Raw genomic sequence first — 16,617 nt, 5'->3', positions numbered from 1 at the left:
TTTGCGACGATCATTAGATGGTTTCTACAGAATTCAGGCGGGGTCGGAGACTACCATCTGTTGGTGAGAGATGTTCGGGCCATAGTGGGTGATAAGATGATTATTCAGCCAAAACATGTGTTCAGAAAGGCAAATGCGGCTACGGATTGGGTGGCGTCCTTTATCGCCAACCATTCAGGAGACCTTCTTTGGATAGGAGAGACGGAGTTGCCTAGTGCCCTTGCGATGTTTTGCTTTTTAATTTTTTTGGCTGCATCCATATATGTTATGTATGATACTTCTGTTCTAGTGTTAAAAAAAAAAAGGGAAGAGAAGAAAAGAAAAGAAAAGAAGGAAGAGAGAGGCTGGTTATGGTCGCAATTTATGGATTGAAGCCAATTGGGTTAGAGGTCAAACCATGGCAGCTTGTTATACTTGGCCCGTTGGTGGCATGAGATGGTAACTGAGCTCATGCCCATTTTTTGAAATGGATAAAGATATCACTTTACCAGCACTTTAGTAGCAGCATTATGAAAAACGACCACATGAATATGTCGTACCTTCCTGTGGACCAAATTTTCAATTATGTTATAGTTAAGTGAGCATGATTTTTTTTAGGTTGCTGTTGTCACGAAACTGCACTTATTTAACCACTATAGATATATTGGAGATATATATTTTAATATGTTTTAGATATATTTAATATATGAGCTATATTTTAGATATATATTGTCTAAACAATATCTATTGGCTATGCTCAATCTTGGAATGCGACCACTGCATGCCACTTTTTTTTAAAAAAAAAGGGAAAAAAAACCTCAAGAAAGTAAGAGAGTAGAGAAATTATTCATAAAATACTACATACATACATACATATATATACATATATATATATATATATATATATATACATACATACATACATATATATATATATACATATATATATATATATACATATATATATATATATACATATATATATATATATATATATTAGTTTTCATGTAAGTTTCAAAGCCACAATGATGACCAGATAAGATCAAGTAACCTAGTGTTCCAGCATGTTTCAAAGCGGCAATGATGACCTAATAAGATTAAGTAACCTAAATCAAGGCCTCCATGTTCAATGTGCATCATCAAATTTCGACATCTGATAATCTACAATCTGTCTTTAAAAGCTGAAAGTAAAATTTGTTTTCTAGTTCTTCTAATCCAAGGTCCTTCATTGGTCATTTTCACTTGGTTACAAGTATATAAATTTCTATGAGTCAAAAGTGACACATCTAGTTGAATTAATTAGCACTGAAACACCCAATCAGCAATAAATTGGAAGCTAATACAGGACCTTCATTCCTATCCCATCTCATTGGATCATTTATTTTTATCACTATCATCCATGCAATTATGGTCATTTTTTAACCCAACTACTCGAAATCACAGTATAATTAAAGCATATAAGTCAGTTTCAACTGTGGAATACCTTCCATCACAATTATATATCATATGCCAACTTTATTTTTTCCTATTCCCTTCGGCATTGATGAGTTAACAAACATAGTTCTATTCTTTTCTTCGGAAAAATACAAGCTTGGTGGAGTGTCAGATATTTAAGTCACCTGTTGTTGGTGAGGATCTTTTGAGATGGGAGAAGTTGTGTAGGTCAGCGCATACTTGGAAGGAGGTAGGCAAGTTTATTCATCCATCCAAGGAAGAAGCCTTCTCTAGCCTTGGGACAAACGTTTGACCCATTTTTTACGTTTCCCATGTACAAAAGTAGCTCTGATACTTGAAACAAAATACAGCTGGGGGCAGTCCAATTTTTGCATCATAATATGCAAACGAGTACCAAAGCAATTTGACCGTTGGAAAGGCATGTTCTTTTTGTTACTAAAATAATAGACGGTAAGAAAAAACTTATCGATTGAGGCGTGATATCACTGTCCTTAAGAATAGATCGCGCCTCTCGAAGAATAAATCTCGGTGTAGCAGGTAATGACGGCCTATCCTTCGGAATACAACAACCGGATCACTCCAAACATATACTCGCAGGTGCAGTGACGCTAGCAAACAGCCCATAATCGCTCAGGAACACAAAAAACAGAGAAAGTATGAAGAGAAGAAAGAGATAAGATTTACTTCTTATAGTCCTCGGATCGAATATAGAGTAGAGAAAAAAGAGGCGTTTATTTAAAAGACACGATGTTTTACCAAGAGACACAAAAAGTTATAAAATTTAAATTCAAACAAACCAATTTTGAAGATTATATAAAGAACTTTTGAGTTTCATCTCTTTTCAATGTGGGACTAAAGAAAGTACACTAGACAAAAAACAAAAGAATGGTAGACTTGTAATTTTGAAATACTCCAACACTTTCACCACTACATTGTATGTATATGCAAATGAGGTGTAGGCTAACTTCAGTGCTCTTTTCCATCTTTTCAAGTACATAATCTAGACATTGATCGATGAATAAAATTCTTCTCTCTTAACCAAGTGACCTATTCTTCTCTAGAGAGAGAGAGAGAGAGAGAGATAGATGAGTCTGGTTGCCACTAAAAGTTAATTTGATTTAGGCACCAAGCTAACTGAATCATTGGAGAACTTGACAATCGATTGTTTCGATCGTAGAAATCGGCAGAAAGTTGTAATGTTCCGAGACCATATGGTAGTCGATGTGCTTGGATGGCGACGGCTTTACTTCTGATATAGTGTTGGAAAAAGAAAATCATGCTCAGACTTTCACTTCAACATTAGATTTGATCTGAAACGGCAAAGATGGAAAAAAAAAATTTGTTGAAGAGTTTTCGACGGAAGACCATTCGATATCTAATATAATACAGTAAAATGACTTGTATATGATTTTCGGAATGACCTACTTCTTGTGAACCAGTGACCAGTCAATGTTGTCACGCGGCAGATCTCGTTATCTTTTTTTTTCTCGATGAAGACAGCATATCCCATTATCAAGTTTTGATATTCATTTCCATCAACTTCCCAGAGACTATTTATTTTCTCTTTTGTACTTCATTTTTTTGTGTCAACGTGACATTTAGAAGTTCTCCGCCTTGGCTTATGCAAGGACTCAAATATATAAAGAGCATTCTTGGTCTTAGCAAATCACTGTAGCTTAAACAATTGCTACGTTGCTTTTCAAAACGTGTGTTTTAATAGTGGGCCACATAGTTCAAAACTTCAGTTACGTACACGCAATTGTGAAGATTCCAAGAAATGAGACACATTATCTTGCAATTATACTTCCAAAGTTAAAGCATATATAGGCTTGGTCTCCTGAAAGAGAGCATATAATCTTGGATGGAATTAGTAAAAACTATCTAAAATTTTATAAACTGATTTTGCATTGAAATAATTTGATTCCTTTTTTATGCTCATGCGAAGGTGAAGGCATGATAAAAGTTGTGGAGTGAAAATCATGAGCTTGCAAGGGCCTGGAGAACAAATTATAATTTATTTTGACTGCGTATTTGGGTGTGTTTTGTGAAGGAGCAAGCGATTTCCTTTTGACTTGCAACTGGTTCTCTCCACTTTACCTACTAATTAGCTGGAAGATGCCGACTGGTTATGCTTACATATTTTTTCATTTTTTTGGGCCTCAAGAAGACTTGTATTATATGTCAGATACGAGTGAAAATATCTCAAAAGGGATTTACATGGACACTGGTACTTCAAAAATTTAGGTGTTGCACCCTCTAGTGGGAAGTATATTACATCTGAAAAACTTGTGATTGGGACTCAGCCCAATCCTCTACTAATTTATTAACTCAAATAAGTCAATTCAATGAATCAATATATATAAAGAGAGAGAAAGAGAAAGAAAGCTAGACTTTGCTACACTCGAACCGACATTCATTCAGATCTGATCAAGTCTATATTGGACAATAAAAGTGATCCGTATCATTAGATATAATATATTATCTCTAAATTACTTATATACTAAAAATTATATAATTTAGTCGCTTTGCCCTATACATTAAGTAATAAAAATATATGTAATTTGGTGTTATTTAGGCTGTCCATTTTGGACCATTTAATGCATAGGTTAGGCCTTTCCAATTTATATGATTTTTTATTCATAAGCAATCTATAGGTAGTTGGATGTGAGATTTCTATCGTCCAAACTAAATTTAATCAGATCTAAATGGAGTTAGTTTGTTATAATTTTATATACAGAGAGAGGGACTTGCAAGTTTTTTTTTTTTTTTTCCTCCTTGATACTCTTGCATGGTGAAGTGTGCCTCTTGTGAAGTTTCAATGCTAGAATATTTGGATATCTACCCATCTTCTCATTTTCCAGATCACAAGGCAACCACAAAAAAATAACCGTGCGACGGAGTAGACTTAATTTTTTCAATGGGAGCATGTCCGGGAAAAGTCTCCACCTTGGGGGATTTTTCTCTAATCGAGGCGTTTACCGTTTCTTCGCTTCCTCTTTGTTCTCATGTGCTTGCTTATAGCTCATGTCCATTTATGGTGTGTCGTCTAAGGCCTTCCATTTTATTTTCTCAGTTCCTCATTTCCTAAGCAAAAAGGTGGCGTAAGCGTAAGGTTTGCCTGTGTTGAAGAAAGAGGAGATAAGTTTCTGATACCATTCCTCTAGAGTGCCGAAACTCTAGGTTTTCCCACTTCTTGTTTCCTTAGAGACCACAACATCTCTTCAAATCTTTTAAGGCTACTCATCTATCGAGATTATCCGATCTTATAGGGTGTTAGAGAAACTACGACAGAGACGAAAAATTGAGGAGAAATGTTTTCTCTATATATTTCATAAAGAAAAGCGTACAACATATATACACAACTCTAGAGAACAAGGATTTCTTTAATGATGATTGAGATATGGGATATACAGTAATGATAAATTTATATATAGAGGTTCGATTTGATGAGCTGTGCTATTTGTATGGCTATAATATATCCTTTAAATGGTGGCTAAGATATGGGATACATAGTAATAGTGGATTTATACATGGTGGCTGAGATATACCTGGGATATATCCCTTAAATGGTGGATTTGTACAGCTGTAATATAGAGGAACAGTTTAAACTGTGGCTTACTCATCTATCAGCATCTGTGATCATGGGTGCATATGTTTAGTGGAAGGTGAGAAGCATCACTTTTCTCTTTGGGAGTGGAGCTGAGAACCAATCTCAGTGCAATTGAGCGGTAGACCTGTAGTCCCTTTTGCATCATGCTTCTTTGAGTGCTTTCCAACTTGCTCTTTTATTCTTTTCCTGTAATTGCTGTACAGTTTAGGGGTTTAGTCTAAAAGTTGGCATCTAGATGGGCTCCTCTACAGTATTATTATGCTCACAATTATAGCACATCTAAAGAAGAGAGAATAATTTGATTGGCATTGTGGTGAATGGAGGAAAAGAAGAATGGCAGCTTTGGCATTTGACCCAGACTCTTGAGGAACTTGGACCTCGATATCTGGGCTTAAAAAAATAAAGTGGCCTTGCTGGCTGCTCTACTAGGCATAACCTTAAAGTGATTGGCTGGACTTGTCAAGAGGACTGTTTTCTTCAAACAGATGGCATTTGGATCTGTATACATTAGAAGTACGACCCCATCCAGAAAAATAAAAAGGTTTCTTTCATAGACCATAAAGATGACCTTGGAATTATTTATGGGGCAAGGAAACCTGAAGAACTACAGGTGAAGTCTTAAGATGATTCCTGTCCTCAGGTTAGGAAAGAGTACTCTTGTGTTCATTTTTGCAGATACAGGCAGGCTACATTTATTTATATGTTTAATTGCCGGAATTGTCTGTTTTGAATCTTTTACCAAGCCATTATTCTTCTGTTCCTAAATGAATACACTTTTTCTTTCAACATTGGGTGCACACATTGGTAATGGATGCACATGTACAATATGTATCAATTCATATTCAAAATGTTCTTATAGCAGTCATAAGAGCACAAGGTTATATTGGTTCGACGAGGTTAATAGTAAATCTTTATTGCAGAAACTTAAACTTGATCCATTTTCGCAAAATCTTCATACTGGTACCATTTCAATTCATTTGTTCTTTTTGCTCTAAAAAAAACAATTTTTGTAAAAAATAAAAACAAATTAAAATTGTTGCCACCTTTTTTTTATTAACTGGAGCTGCAGTTATGAATTATGCCCCCAACAAGCAGGACGGATCCAATTTGATATTCTTTATTTAGTTCTATAACATTCTTAGCATGACTAAATATGGCATAATCTTTATTTAGTTCTAGGCAGATTTACATGAAGTAGACTAAAATGATCAAGGAAAAGCTTCGTATGTATGGATAGCCAATTGATGTTAAAAGAATTCGAGGAACAATTGCAAATCCTATCAAGATTATAAGCATATTTTCCGAGTAAGAAATGTTTAGGTTCCCGTAAAACAAAGTAAAGATGATTTAGAGAAAGACCTAATTCATCACCAAGATGGTGTTCTCTCTGGCATCAAAAATAAGTGGGTGGTAATACTATAGTCCTGATTCTAGAGTGTCCTCTAAGTAACAAAACAGGTATTGCATGGATATCAGACATGTTGATGGTATGAGAGTAAGAATGCTTGGGTATATTTGAGTAGTGAAAGTGGAAACATGTGGATTAAAATGAAGGGGTTGAAACTATCCTTGAGGTATTGAACACAGTTCATGGGATTTGGAGTGATCATGGTCCCCTCAATTGAAAAAAGTCTTCCATATTGAGACAAATTACAACATTCCCACTTTCTTTGGTACCACTGGCAATTTAGTAAAATTTTTAGACCATTTTTGAGAGAAAGAATGCCCATTCATTTTAAATGGATGGTTGGTTAAAAATAATTGAAATTAGCAAACAAGACCCCTAAAATATTATATAAATGTACATTGGCAATATCCATGATGTTAATTTTGCTAGTATTATTCACTGTTTTATTAAAACAACAAATTTCAATGTTATCACCTATTATTTAAAATATATATATATATAATTATTTATATTTTTCCTATTCTAAAAACTATATAAGTGTGTTGACAATGATTTGAATTTTTTTTATTATATTCAAGATTTGGACCTAGAACCTCTAGCTGCAATCAGAATGGTATAACCACTAAGATGAGACTTATTCCTCAAAATGCCCTACCACCGTTGCTTCTACCATGTTTTTTAAACCTCTCGATGCTCCTGCTGGATTACTTATACCTCGCTAACTCTTCTAATCTTTGCATCTCCTCCCATCTGATGAAGCTCCTCTATTATTCTACATGCAGCATTTTTTTTTTTAAGCTCCTCTATTTCCTTCTTTGTTTCAACTTATTGCTTGCACAATCTTGTAAGATGAATAGTAGGAATGTTTTCCAACAAATGAACAAGGATACAGAAAAATTTTGAATTTTTCCATGATCGAGATCCTAAGAGGAACGATTCTGAGGAGTCTATATCAAGATTAGTGGGAATGGGTCAGGGCAAGTCAGAGTTAAAACAAGGACCAAGGGCTCATTTGGTTTGCTATAAATGGGCTGAGCAGGAGCCACTTTGCTAAAATAGGTCCTGGGCCAAAGCCGTTTCAGGCCACATAAATAGGTCCAGTGTGGGAACTCATTACAGCTTCACTTTGGACCAACCAAATGTCTCAAGTGGGCTATCTTGGGCCGATTTGAGCGCGGATGCCAATCAAACAGGCCTTAAAAGAATGCTTCATGATGGGAATTGATGGGCCTTATGATTGCAAGATAGACCTAAGGGGTAATAGATATGGCATTTGTTGGCAATCCATGAGCAGGTATTAATGCACTGCTATATAACCTTCTCAGCTAGGAAATTTCCATGGCAAGAAACATGCCATTAGTATACTAATATCAAACTAGATCATAATATAGTGATTGAAAACCTTATGTGTGAAGGGTTATAGTCTGGTTTTCTGTGACTAATTCATCTCTAGTTCCAATTGAGCGAAATCTTAACTAAAATATTTGATGATCAAACTATGACTATTTTGGAGGAAAGGTTATTAGTTGAACTAGTTCCATCATCACTCAGCTAGTGAACCAGTCTAACTGCGAAGCAACATGCACAAAGCCATAATAAGAATGTAGTTCTCAATTTTGAATTTGATTAAGATCTTGACTATTTTTCTTTTCTTTTTTTTCATCATGTGCACCACATCAATATATTTAATATCTATTTTAATATATAATGAGTAATGCTATGACAAGGGAAGACTAGGAAATCATTGTTGCCACCGCTGTATCCAGTTACTACCCTTCACTCAAGCTTAATTGTTGCTAAACTCCAAGCAAGTAATACTAATCATGTCAAAAACAAATAAGATAATATAAAATCCTATTAAGTGATTTTTAAAATTGAGATTAGTATATATGATCATTATTAGGGGTTGCCATGTATCTTCATGCAGAGCCCCACATGTGGAATTTGGATGAATCAACCTTGTTTTTCATAAATACTATTTTTGCATTGTTCTTGTACCTCCGAAGACCACTACACAATCGAGAGGATTTTTTATTCATAGCATGAATGATTCATATACTTGTTTGTTGCTATTTATTGCAGCATAATGCTTGTAATTTTGCTTTGTACAAAGTTTTCCTTCTCGCTCCGATAGCATCTAGGAGTTTGGTCCAATTCTTCTTAAAGATGAGATATCAGCTATAGTTGGAGAACGTAACGTACAGTATGAGGATATATGTCAACTAAGAAAAAAATTGAAAACGTTCAAGATGCGTCGAGATAGCAACTGATATATTTCATTCAGAAATTAAAATTTCAACCGATATAATAGTCTAAAACTGTTGCTAGATATGAGCTTTGAAATTTATTGGTTAATATAATATCAACTGAGATAAAAAAAAAAAATAGATCAAATTTTCCATAATTATACCGGTAAATTTCATATATCGAGATAAATCAGGATCTTGGGCTAATTTCTAAGATATATCCTTGATCCCCATTATCCATTGTAATACCTTGTATATGGGCCAGTCCATTTGACTTGCCAAAGTATTGGGCCTGGAGGATTTGGCCCAACAGAAAGAAAAGCAAAGAAAAAAAATGCACGTGCCGCATGCGTGTGAGGAGGGAAGAGACTCCAGATGGGAGTTTGCTTCCTCAGTTTGTCAGACGGAATCCAGCTTCAGGTTGAATTCCAGTCGCAACCGAGCTTTATTTATAGGTTCCCCTCATCCCTCTTTCACTACATCGGAGATCACAAGTCCCCGATTGAAGCCGTTGTTTGAATTCTTCGATTTTCTTTCCAAATGCCAGCCGCCATCGATGTTGTCATCACTGCAAATTGTTGCTAGAAGCCATGTAAGAACCTGACAATCTCTAGTTAACTCTTTTCTCTCTCTTTTATGACCTTTGGGAAGCTCGACTCTAACTAATAATTGCCGGATTTTAACAAGGAAGAGCGATGACCTATCTTTTCTATTTTCAGATACCACCTCTTCTTCTTTCTTTTTCGGGCTATTTTAGCTGCTAGCGCTTGTCATCGTTGCCTTCCTTCGACCTTCTGCAATGGTTGGTGACCATGGTCAGAGTCTTGGCCGCCGGAATTTGTCGTTCTTGAATTTCAACTGAAGCCCTATTTTGAACATTTCGGTTGATCTCTCCGCCATCGGCCGCCATTTATGGTGGCCCAACCGTCGATCCTCCTGCCGGCAAACACCACCACAACCATTGAACTTTGGTTCCGGTTCTAATGGGGGAACAAGTTCCCCTATTTCGCTAAAAAAATTATAATAGAGATAGAAAGAGAGAGTTTAATTTCTCTCTTATTTCAGCCCTTTTTTCTTTCTCTCCTCTCTTCCCACTTTCTCTCTCTTATTCTCTTCCTTGTTTCTCTCTCTACCTGGACTTTCTCTCTCTAGGATTGTTGGACCTTGTAAGTATACCTCTTAGTGATTTTTGGATCGATCTTGATAAAGGGTCCTGATCTATGGTCATTAGGAAGTGTGCCTACCCCTACTTTGGCCACTCTCGATTTCTATTGAACCACCTATATCCTAGTTGAGCATGATCGGATGAAATTTGCCTTGATCGAACAGACCGGGATGTTGGACACTTCCGTTTAGTCAGCCCTATAAGGGTCTCAAAACTTAAAATTTTTATTCTTAAATCAATTATGATTAAATTATAATAAAATGATAATGCAATTTCGAATATTAGGTTCTGAAGGAGGATTTAAGGATTAGTTGGATTGTCTGCTCGTTGTTTGTGCAAGATAAGTAATGGTCACCTTTTCTAAATTTTTATTTATAATATATTATTTTTATATCAAACAAATTGTTAACTGATTCATACATGATTTCTAAATTGTATGAGATAGTGTTTTGAATTGAAAATAGAAATATAATTTGGAGTAATATTTTTAGAATCGTTGTTATATTATTTACTGATGTTACATCATACATGCATATTTTGATTGGATTATGATATAAATGCTATATTGTAAAAAGAACTTTGATATGTGTTAGATTTGAACTCTCAGCCTGACTATATATTGGACTTTACTAATTAGAGGTTATGCATTAGTACTTTAACTATTATTGTGCTTATTGATTCTGCTTGTGACCCCACCACATAGTATAAATATGGTATTCTGATCCACTCTATAAGGTATAAGTGCAGTATTTTGTCCCACTTCGTAGGGTATAAGTGCGATTCTATTTCTGGTCTAATTAGAGGGTATAAGTATGCCTTAGTTAATGGTTGTTGAGTTGATTATGATTTGTTTCGAATTAGATTTATGATTACGTATATGAATATTTGAAAAATATGGATTCTAATGTATTTGTATTTTGAAACAAAATTAGTTGTCTTTACACTGATTTGTCGTAAATTATGTTTTACTATTGTATCTTATTTTAGTACATTAATTATCTAGTTAGGGTATTCATTACTTACTGGACCGTCGAGCTCATTATTCCTTCTTTTCTTCACATATGCAGTTACTTAGTTCTAGATATGGGTCTTACTATGCGAATGAAACTTATCTACGTAGTTTAGATTTAGTGCTATTATAACCTTTTTATTGGATTATTGTTTGAGGTTTAATTGAGGTAAGATTTTTAAATATTTTTTGTTAGTTCGATTTGGTAGTTAATCAAATTATGATTTATGATATCACGATGAGATGTCTTGTATATTTATAGAGAAAGTTCTGTATAAATATGCATAAGTTGCCACAATCCATGACTCGCGAACTTAGGGACATACCTACAATAATTTTTTTTGGCATATGGATTAAATTCATGATAAAGCCAACTCATACAATGGGACCATTGTTTCATGGACCACTAGCAATATAAAGCCTAGAAGCTACCAACAATTAAAAAAACAAAAAAATCGAAAAAAGGGCACAATAGTCCAAGTAGATAGTGACGTCCGCAAAAAAATCTTTCCTTATGCCAAAATATCTACAACTCAGCAATGCGGCCAAAAATCTATTGCTACATACCATGTGGCTGTATATGGAGCCGATAAGAGCTGCTGATTTATGTGAACCTTTTTCATTATGCGTATATTTTAATACATCATTATAAAGACCAACGGTAGCTGATCAATGCTCTCCTCCAACCTCCAATATGGTGCACATAATTTTTTTATGCGAACACCAGATCTACAGTCCCTATCCGCATATCGTCGGATGGATCCATCCAATCCGTAAATCCATAGCGTCACCGATGAGCAAAACAGGCGCCTCAACGCAACGCTGTGTATTAACAGATAGGTTATGCATCATGCCCTAACCCGAATCCTAATGAGCGACGTGGCTGAGATACGGTATTTCCATCTTTCCAAGTTTCGGCACCTTCAGCTTTCTGCGGATTTGTAGTCTTTTATTTTCTAATTTTGCTAGCCATGAATGGGCTACCGATGTTAAAAAAAAATAAAATTCTCTAATTACACCTCAACTAGGTGCTCTTAAGTAAAATATCTTGCCACGTCACTGTCACCTGCCCTTGGTCATTGTAGGGGTTCCTTTCTAGAGTCGATACAGAGCTTTAATATAAAGAAATAATAATTATCTCTGAATCTTATCCGTTTTATCCCCGGCCTTCCGCTATCCGTCTATAAAGTCGACCCTGAAACGGAGTTTGAAGAAGACCGACCAAATCGTTGTGTGATACGAGCGGAAGGCGAGAGAAATGCTGCGATCCGTTGCTATCCCATCTCCCTCTCCCTCTTTTGCTTCGAGTTTTTTATTGGAGCCCGCCGCCGTCGATCTCTTGCGGGGTCGGCCGGCGAGACCGAGCGTGGTCTGCAACGCGCAGAGGAGCAGCGCCTCCATCCCGAAGCTCGAGCCTTTCAGCAGGAGCCGGATTGATAGGCGGATGAAGGAGCCGTCTTTTTTGCAGAAATCCGAGAACGATCTCACAGGTACTCACCGCCTTCTTGTACAAAGTTTAAACCTTTACTCTTTTTTCCCCCTTTTTTTGTCCTCGTTATATTCTTTGAGTTTCTAGGGAGTTTTGAGTTGAGGTATATGATGGTGCTCTATGTTTTTCTTTATAAATTCATGAATTTTTGGTACTAGCTTCTTTTTTTTTTTTACATCTCGGGATATGATTTGAGAAATATGTTGTTTTCTTTGTTTTTAACTCCATAATCATGCATTATTTTTTCATATATTATGTGATTTATTTATTTTCTTTCATGATAAATTCAATTGTAGATGTACAATAATAACTTCCCCTGTTGTGTGAGAAGGAGTTTAAAATTAACAAAGAAATAAATAAATAAACAAGAAGTTATGAGAAGAGAAGAGAAGAGAATAAATAAATAAATAAATAACTGGGGGGAGGTGGGGTTGGAAATCACAGTGATGCATCAGAGTCTGAAGAGAGGTTTAGGAAAATTAGCACTGTCTCCAGGACAAAGGGATAGTCAAGGGAAGGAAAATTAGCACTCTCTCCAGATCACTTGTTCAAAGTCAGGGTTACTGGCACCTTTGATTTTTAGCAGATAACTGATCAGGGTTAAATAAAAACTTTAAAGAGTAAAAATCCTTCAAAACACCAGAGATTCAACTTGATGAGGTATGTCTTGTTGCTACTTTTATTTTTTTTACTCTTTGATATAAGCAAATTGAATATCGTAGAACCATTTCTGGCCTTACTTCGCTCTTTAATAGATTTCAAGTTTGGTGAGACCTATATGATTCGGTTTGTATATGGACACAGGGATCACCATCATGTATCTTGGGCCCCTTCTTGGATGGGGAGTGAGAGACTGCTCGAGTCCCTCTTCAGTTCTGTTTTATTTTATTATGTTTTTTCTTGAATGTTGATGGAGAGGGCAACACCAGTTTTCGATTTATTTGATTAATCCCTGTGTGTATTTGATACATGGAGAGGCGATCCACATACCAGGCCCTAAAACCTTTCCGAATGTTGGAATAAAAACCTGACCTTTATTTTATGCCCTGGAAAGAGAAAAAAAAAGTGTGCATCATTCTTTTAGGGTTTCTTGTGATTCCCTTATTTCTAGTGATTGTATTTTTTACTGCCATTATTTGTTAAGAATATCTCCTACAGTGTCACAAATCAAGACCTCACCCAAAAAGGCTAATCGGAAGATAATATTTGGGTTTCTTGGTCCTGCATAAGTACCCAAGATGTAACCAGTACATAGCCGATGTGGGATCAAGCATGGTTGTATGGGTCCTCGCATGCAGGCTTATAAGCTTTTGGGAAGATATTCATTTTCTGTACCTATTTAAAACAGAGTTTCTTGAGAAAGATGGTGCTGTACTTGTATAACATCCTATCTAGCATAACTAATTGTGCTGTTTGGCTACAGTACTAGGAATAGAACTGCTTTTTGGTTTGAATGACATATTTACCCTTATCATCTATCACTCACCTATAGATCTTTCTAGATACTTTGTTTAAATAAATAATCAAGTAACCAATGAGTGCACAAATAATATGTATGTAGAAGCATGAAAATTTATTTAATGTTCGCTGACAAATACCTTACCACAAGTGATATGTTTCTTAGATGGGTAAATGACATGCTCACCATTGTCACTTGCCTTTTGTTCAACTTTATGAGTTTTTTTTTCAGAGGGGAGGGGGGGCTATCAAAGTCCCCTTTGTTATAAGAAAATGTATCCATTGCTTGTAGTTCAATTAGAAATAACAGTTGTCCTTTGCATGGCCAAATAGCTAATAATAGTCCAATTTAGAAGTACAAGCATTTACAAAGGACCAGGGTGAAGGATAATTTTGTTGAAGCATTTATGATACGAATAGCTTGTGATAGTGTTTTTTTTTTTTTGGTAGAACGGTGAATCATACTGATCTAACATGAGTACAACCAACAAAATCAGAAAAAATGAGTTGTCTGAGAGGAGGGGCAACCTCATGGGTCTCCTAGAGGACTCCACCTGAATGCTGAGCAACGAAGGAGGCAACCTAGTTGGCAGCTTTATTTGCCTCCTAGTAGATATGAGCGGCCTGAAATACGCCGCAAATCATTGTCAGCCTACGGATATCCTGTAGTAACGGGTCCCATCGTTGGTCATGTGTTGGCCCTGGATTCACTCGATCACCATGGGGGTCCTCTTTAAGGTGGATTCTATCCACTCCCAAGACGAGCCTCGCATTGGTAAGGCCTTCCCAAGCGGGTCTCAGCTCCGCTTGAGAGACGGACGTATCCTTTTTTCCGAGATGGAGAGTTATCCGTATCCGAGATGGATGATACTGCAGCTATCTAGGACCGACTTTTGTGTGCTACATTGCACATCATGAGATAAAGGAGAGTCGTCCATCTCTAGCAACTGTTCAGGCTGTACAACCTTCTGCAATCCAAAGCACACACCACAAAGGATTGGGATAAGCCTTATTCCAGACCTTATGGCCGCCTAATGCCAACCAAATGCAACCAGCATTCTGGAATATCATAGCCATGTTACACCAATAAGATGCCTTTCCGCCAGTATTGGGCAAAAGTTAAATTAAGTGCCTTTCTAACTAAAGCACCAATCAGGTTGTATATATTTGCATAGACTAACATCCTATATGCACAAAATCACATTGAAGGCGTTCTGTGGAACTGGTTCATGAATGGTACAGTATAAAATGCAGATATGTGCTGATAAAAATATTGAAAAAAGTATATTTATACTCTAACGAATATTTTGTACTATGTTCTGCTACATTACATTTATGGCAAGATATTATGGAAGTTTATTCTAATACTTAAGTGGATCAATTTTGGATCTAAAATAGAACAGATGATTTTCTTGTGAAGCTTCTATATGAAATTATGCATAGAGAATGCATTGATATAGGTTCCCGGCTAGGTCTGAGGCTTTTGGCAAGAGATCTGTTAAACAAACCATTAGTGGTTGAAGTAACTGTAACTTATCTGAGCATTTATTTAATGATATTATGATAAGTTTCTTCTATCTTTATTTATTTTTCTTTTCCTAACTGTCTTCTTCATGGTCATAACCTTATATTTTTTTTTGTCCCATTTCAACCATTACTATTTATTTTTTGGCTCTGCAGATTACTGTTCAATACTTGAAGGCGATGAGTCCTACAGCTGTTGGAGGGCCTATTTTGAACTTAAGGATCTTGAGGTATGTCTTCCTTCGGTTGTCAAGCTGTGGAATGCTTCCCTTGTGGTTTTAACCTCATTGTGGCCATTCATTTATTGATCTGCTGGGTCAATAACAGAAGGAAATGCCAAAAGAGGATGTGGAGAAGTTGGTGAGGCAATCTGGTGGAGTGAAATCCCTCATCGACTGTTTGCATGGGATCACAAGAATGCAAAAGAAGAAAGATAAAGAAGTCCAAAATCCCACATTATTGAGAACAGAGACACGGGGGGGAAAACATTTCCCTGTGCCTGATGGACTGCCCAAGACCCCTGAAGAGCTGGAAGAAGAAGAAAAGGCTAGAATGCCGGACTCTCCTTTCACCAGACTACTTAGAAGCAAGGGTAGACTTCCTGCTTGGTATACACAAGCCCCAGAACATGAAACTGATTTGAGTTGCTTCTAGTGTTAGTGACTGAATCATTGTAAATAAACCTTTGCATGTATGAGTTATCTTCAAGTGCAACTTTACAGCTTGGGATTCAGGTTAGTGCAGCATCTAGAATCAATCATAAATCTTGTCTCAAGTAGACCAGCCAAGTGTAATACCATCAATGGTATATTTGGTGGTTACTTTTTACCGATCAATGATATATTTGGATCAAGTCTTCTCTGTCCAACATAAATCTCATCTTGCTAAATATTTATATATGTTTGAAGTGTTGAATGTGAAAATCTATAGGGTGTGTTTTCCTAATCGATAATCTATGCTTTGTCATGTGAAAATTTGGGTTTGCAAAACAAATCTTGCATATTGGAGATTGTTCAATGTGTGGCAGTCCTGTTTCTCAAATGAGGTTTTACGATGCGTTTACTTATTGGATAGCTAATCAAGGATAATTAAAGTTAAGCAATAATAAGCACCAGTTGGTTAGCTAATTGCAGGGCTGGTTAAATTGTAGTTCAGTTGCAGCTCAGTTAACCACATTTTTTTGTTGAGCTGGCAGAATTGGTGTTTGGTTGCCAAAAACATGGTCAAGTTCTATTTTAGCACAACAATGTCTTTGGATGAGGCCTTCACTTCTA

The 16,617-nt window shown here is 36.2% G+C and overlaps 1 protein-coding gene across 1 annotated transcript; it reads left to right on the top strand.

The window, feature by feature from the left end:
* Positions 1 to 12,068: 12,068 nt before the first annotated feature.
* Positions 12,069 to 16,196, top strand: LOC103709159 (CCG-binding protein 1). The gene is made up of 3 exons (XM_008794386.6): positions 12,069 to 12,362; positions 15,500 to 15,573; positions 15,671 to 16,196. The coding sequence occupies exons 1-3, from the start codon at positions 12,131 to 12,133 to the stop codon at positions 15,995 to 15,997; spliced, it is 633 nt and encodes a 210-aa protein (XP_008792608.1). The 5' UTR covers positions 12,069 to 12,130; the 3' UTR covers positions 15,998 to 16,196.
* Positions 16,197 to 16,617: the final 421 nt, after the last annotated feature.

The sequence above is a fragment of the Phoenix dactylifera genome, chromosome 1 (assembly GCF_051530095.1).
Source record: "Phoenix dactylifera cultivar Ajwa chromosome 1, Ajwa_hap1_PhDact_Kaust_v1.1, whole genome shotgun sequence".
NCBI classification, from domain to species: domain Eukaryota; kingdom Viridiplantae; phylum Streptophyta; class Magnoliopsida; order Arecales; family Arecaceae; genus Phoenix; species Phoenix dactylifera.
The sequence above is the reverse complement of the archived record's forward strand: the minus strand, read 5'-3'. Positions and strand labels throughout refer to the sequence as shown.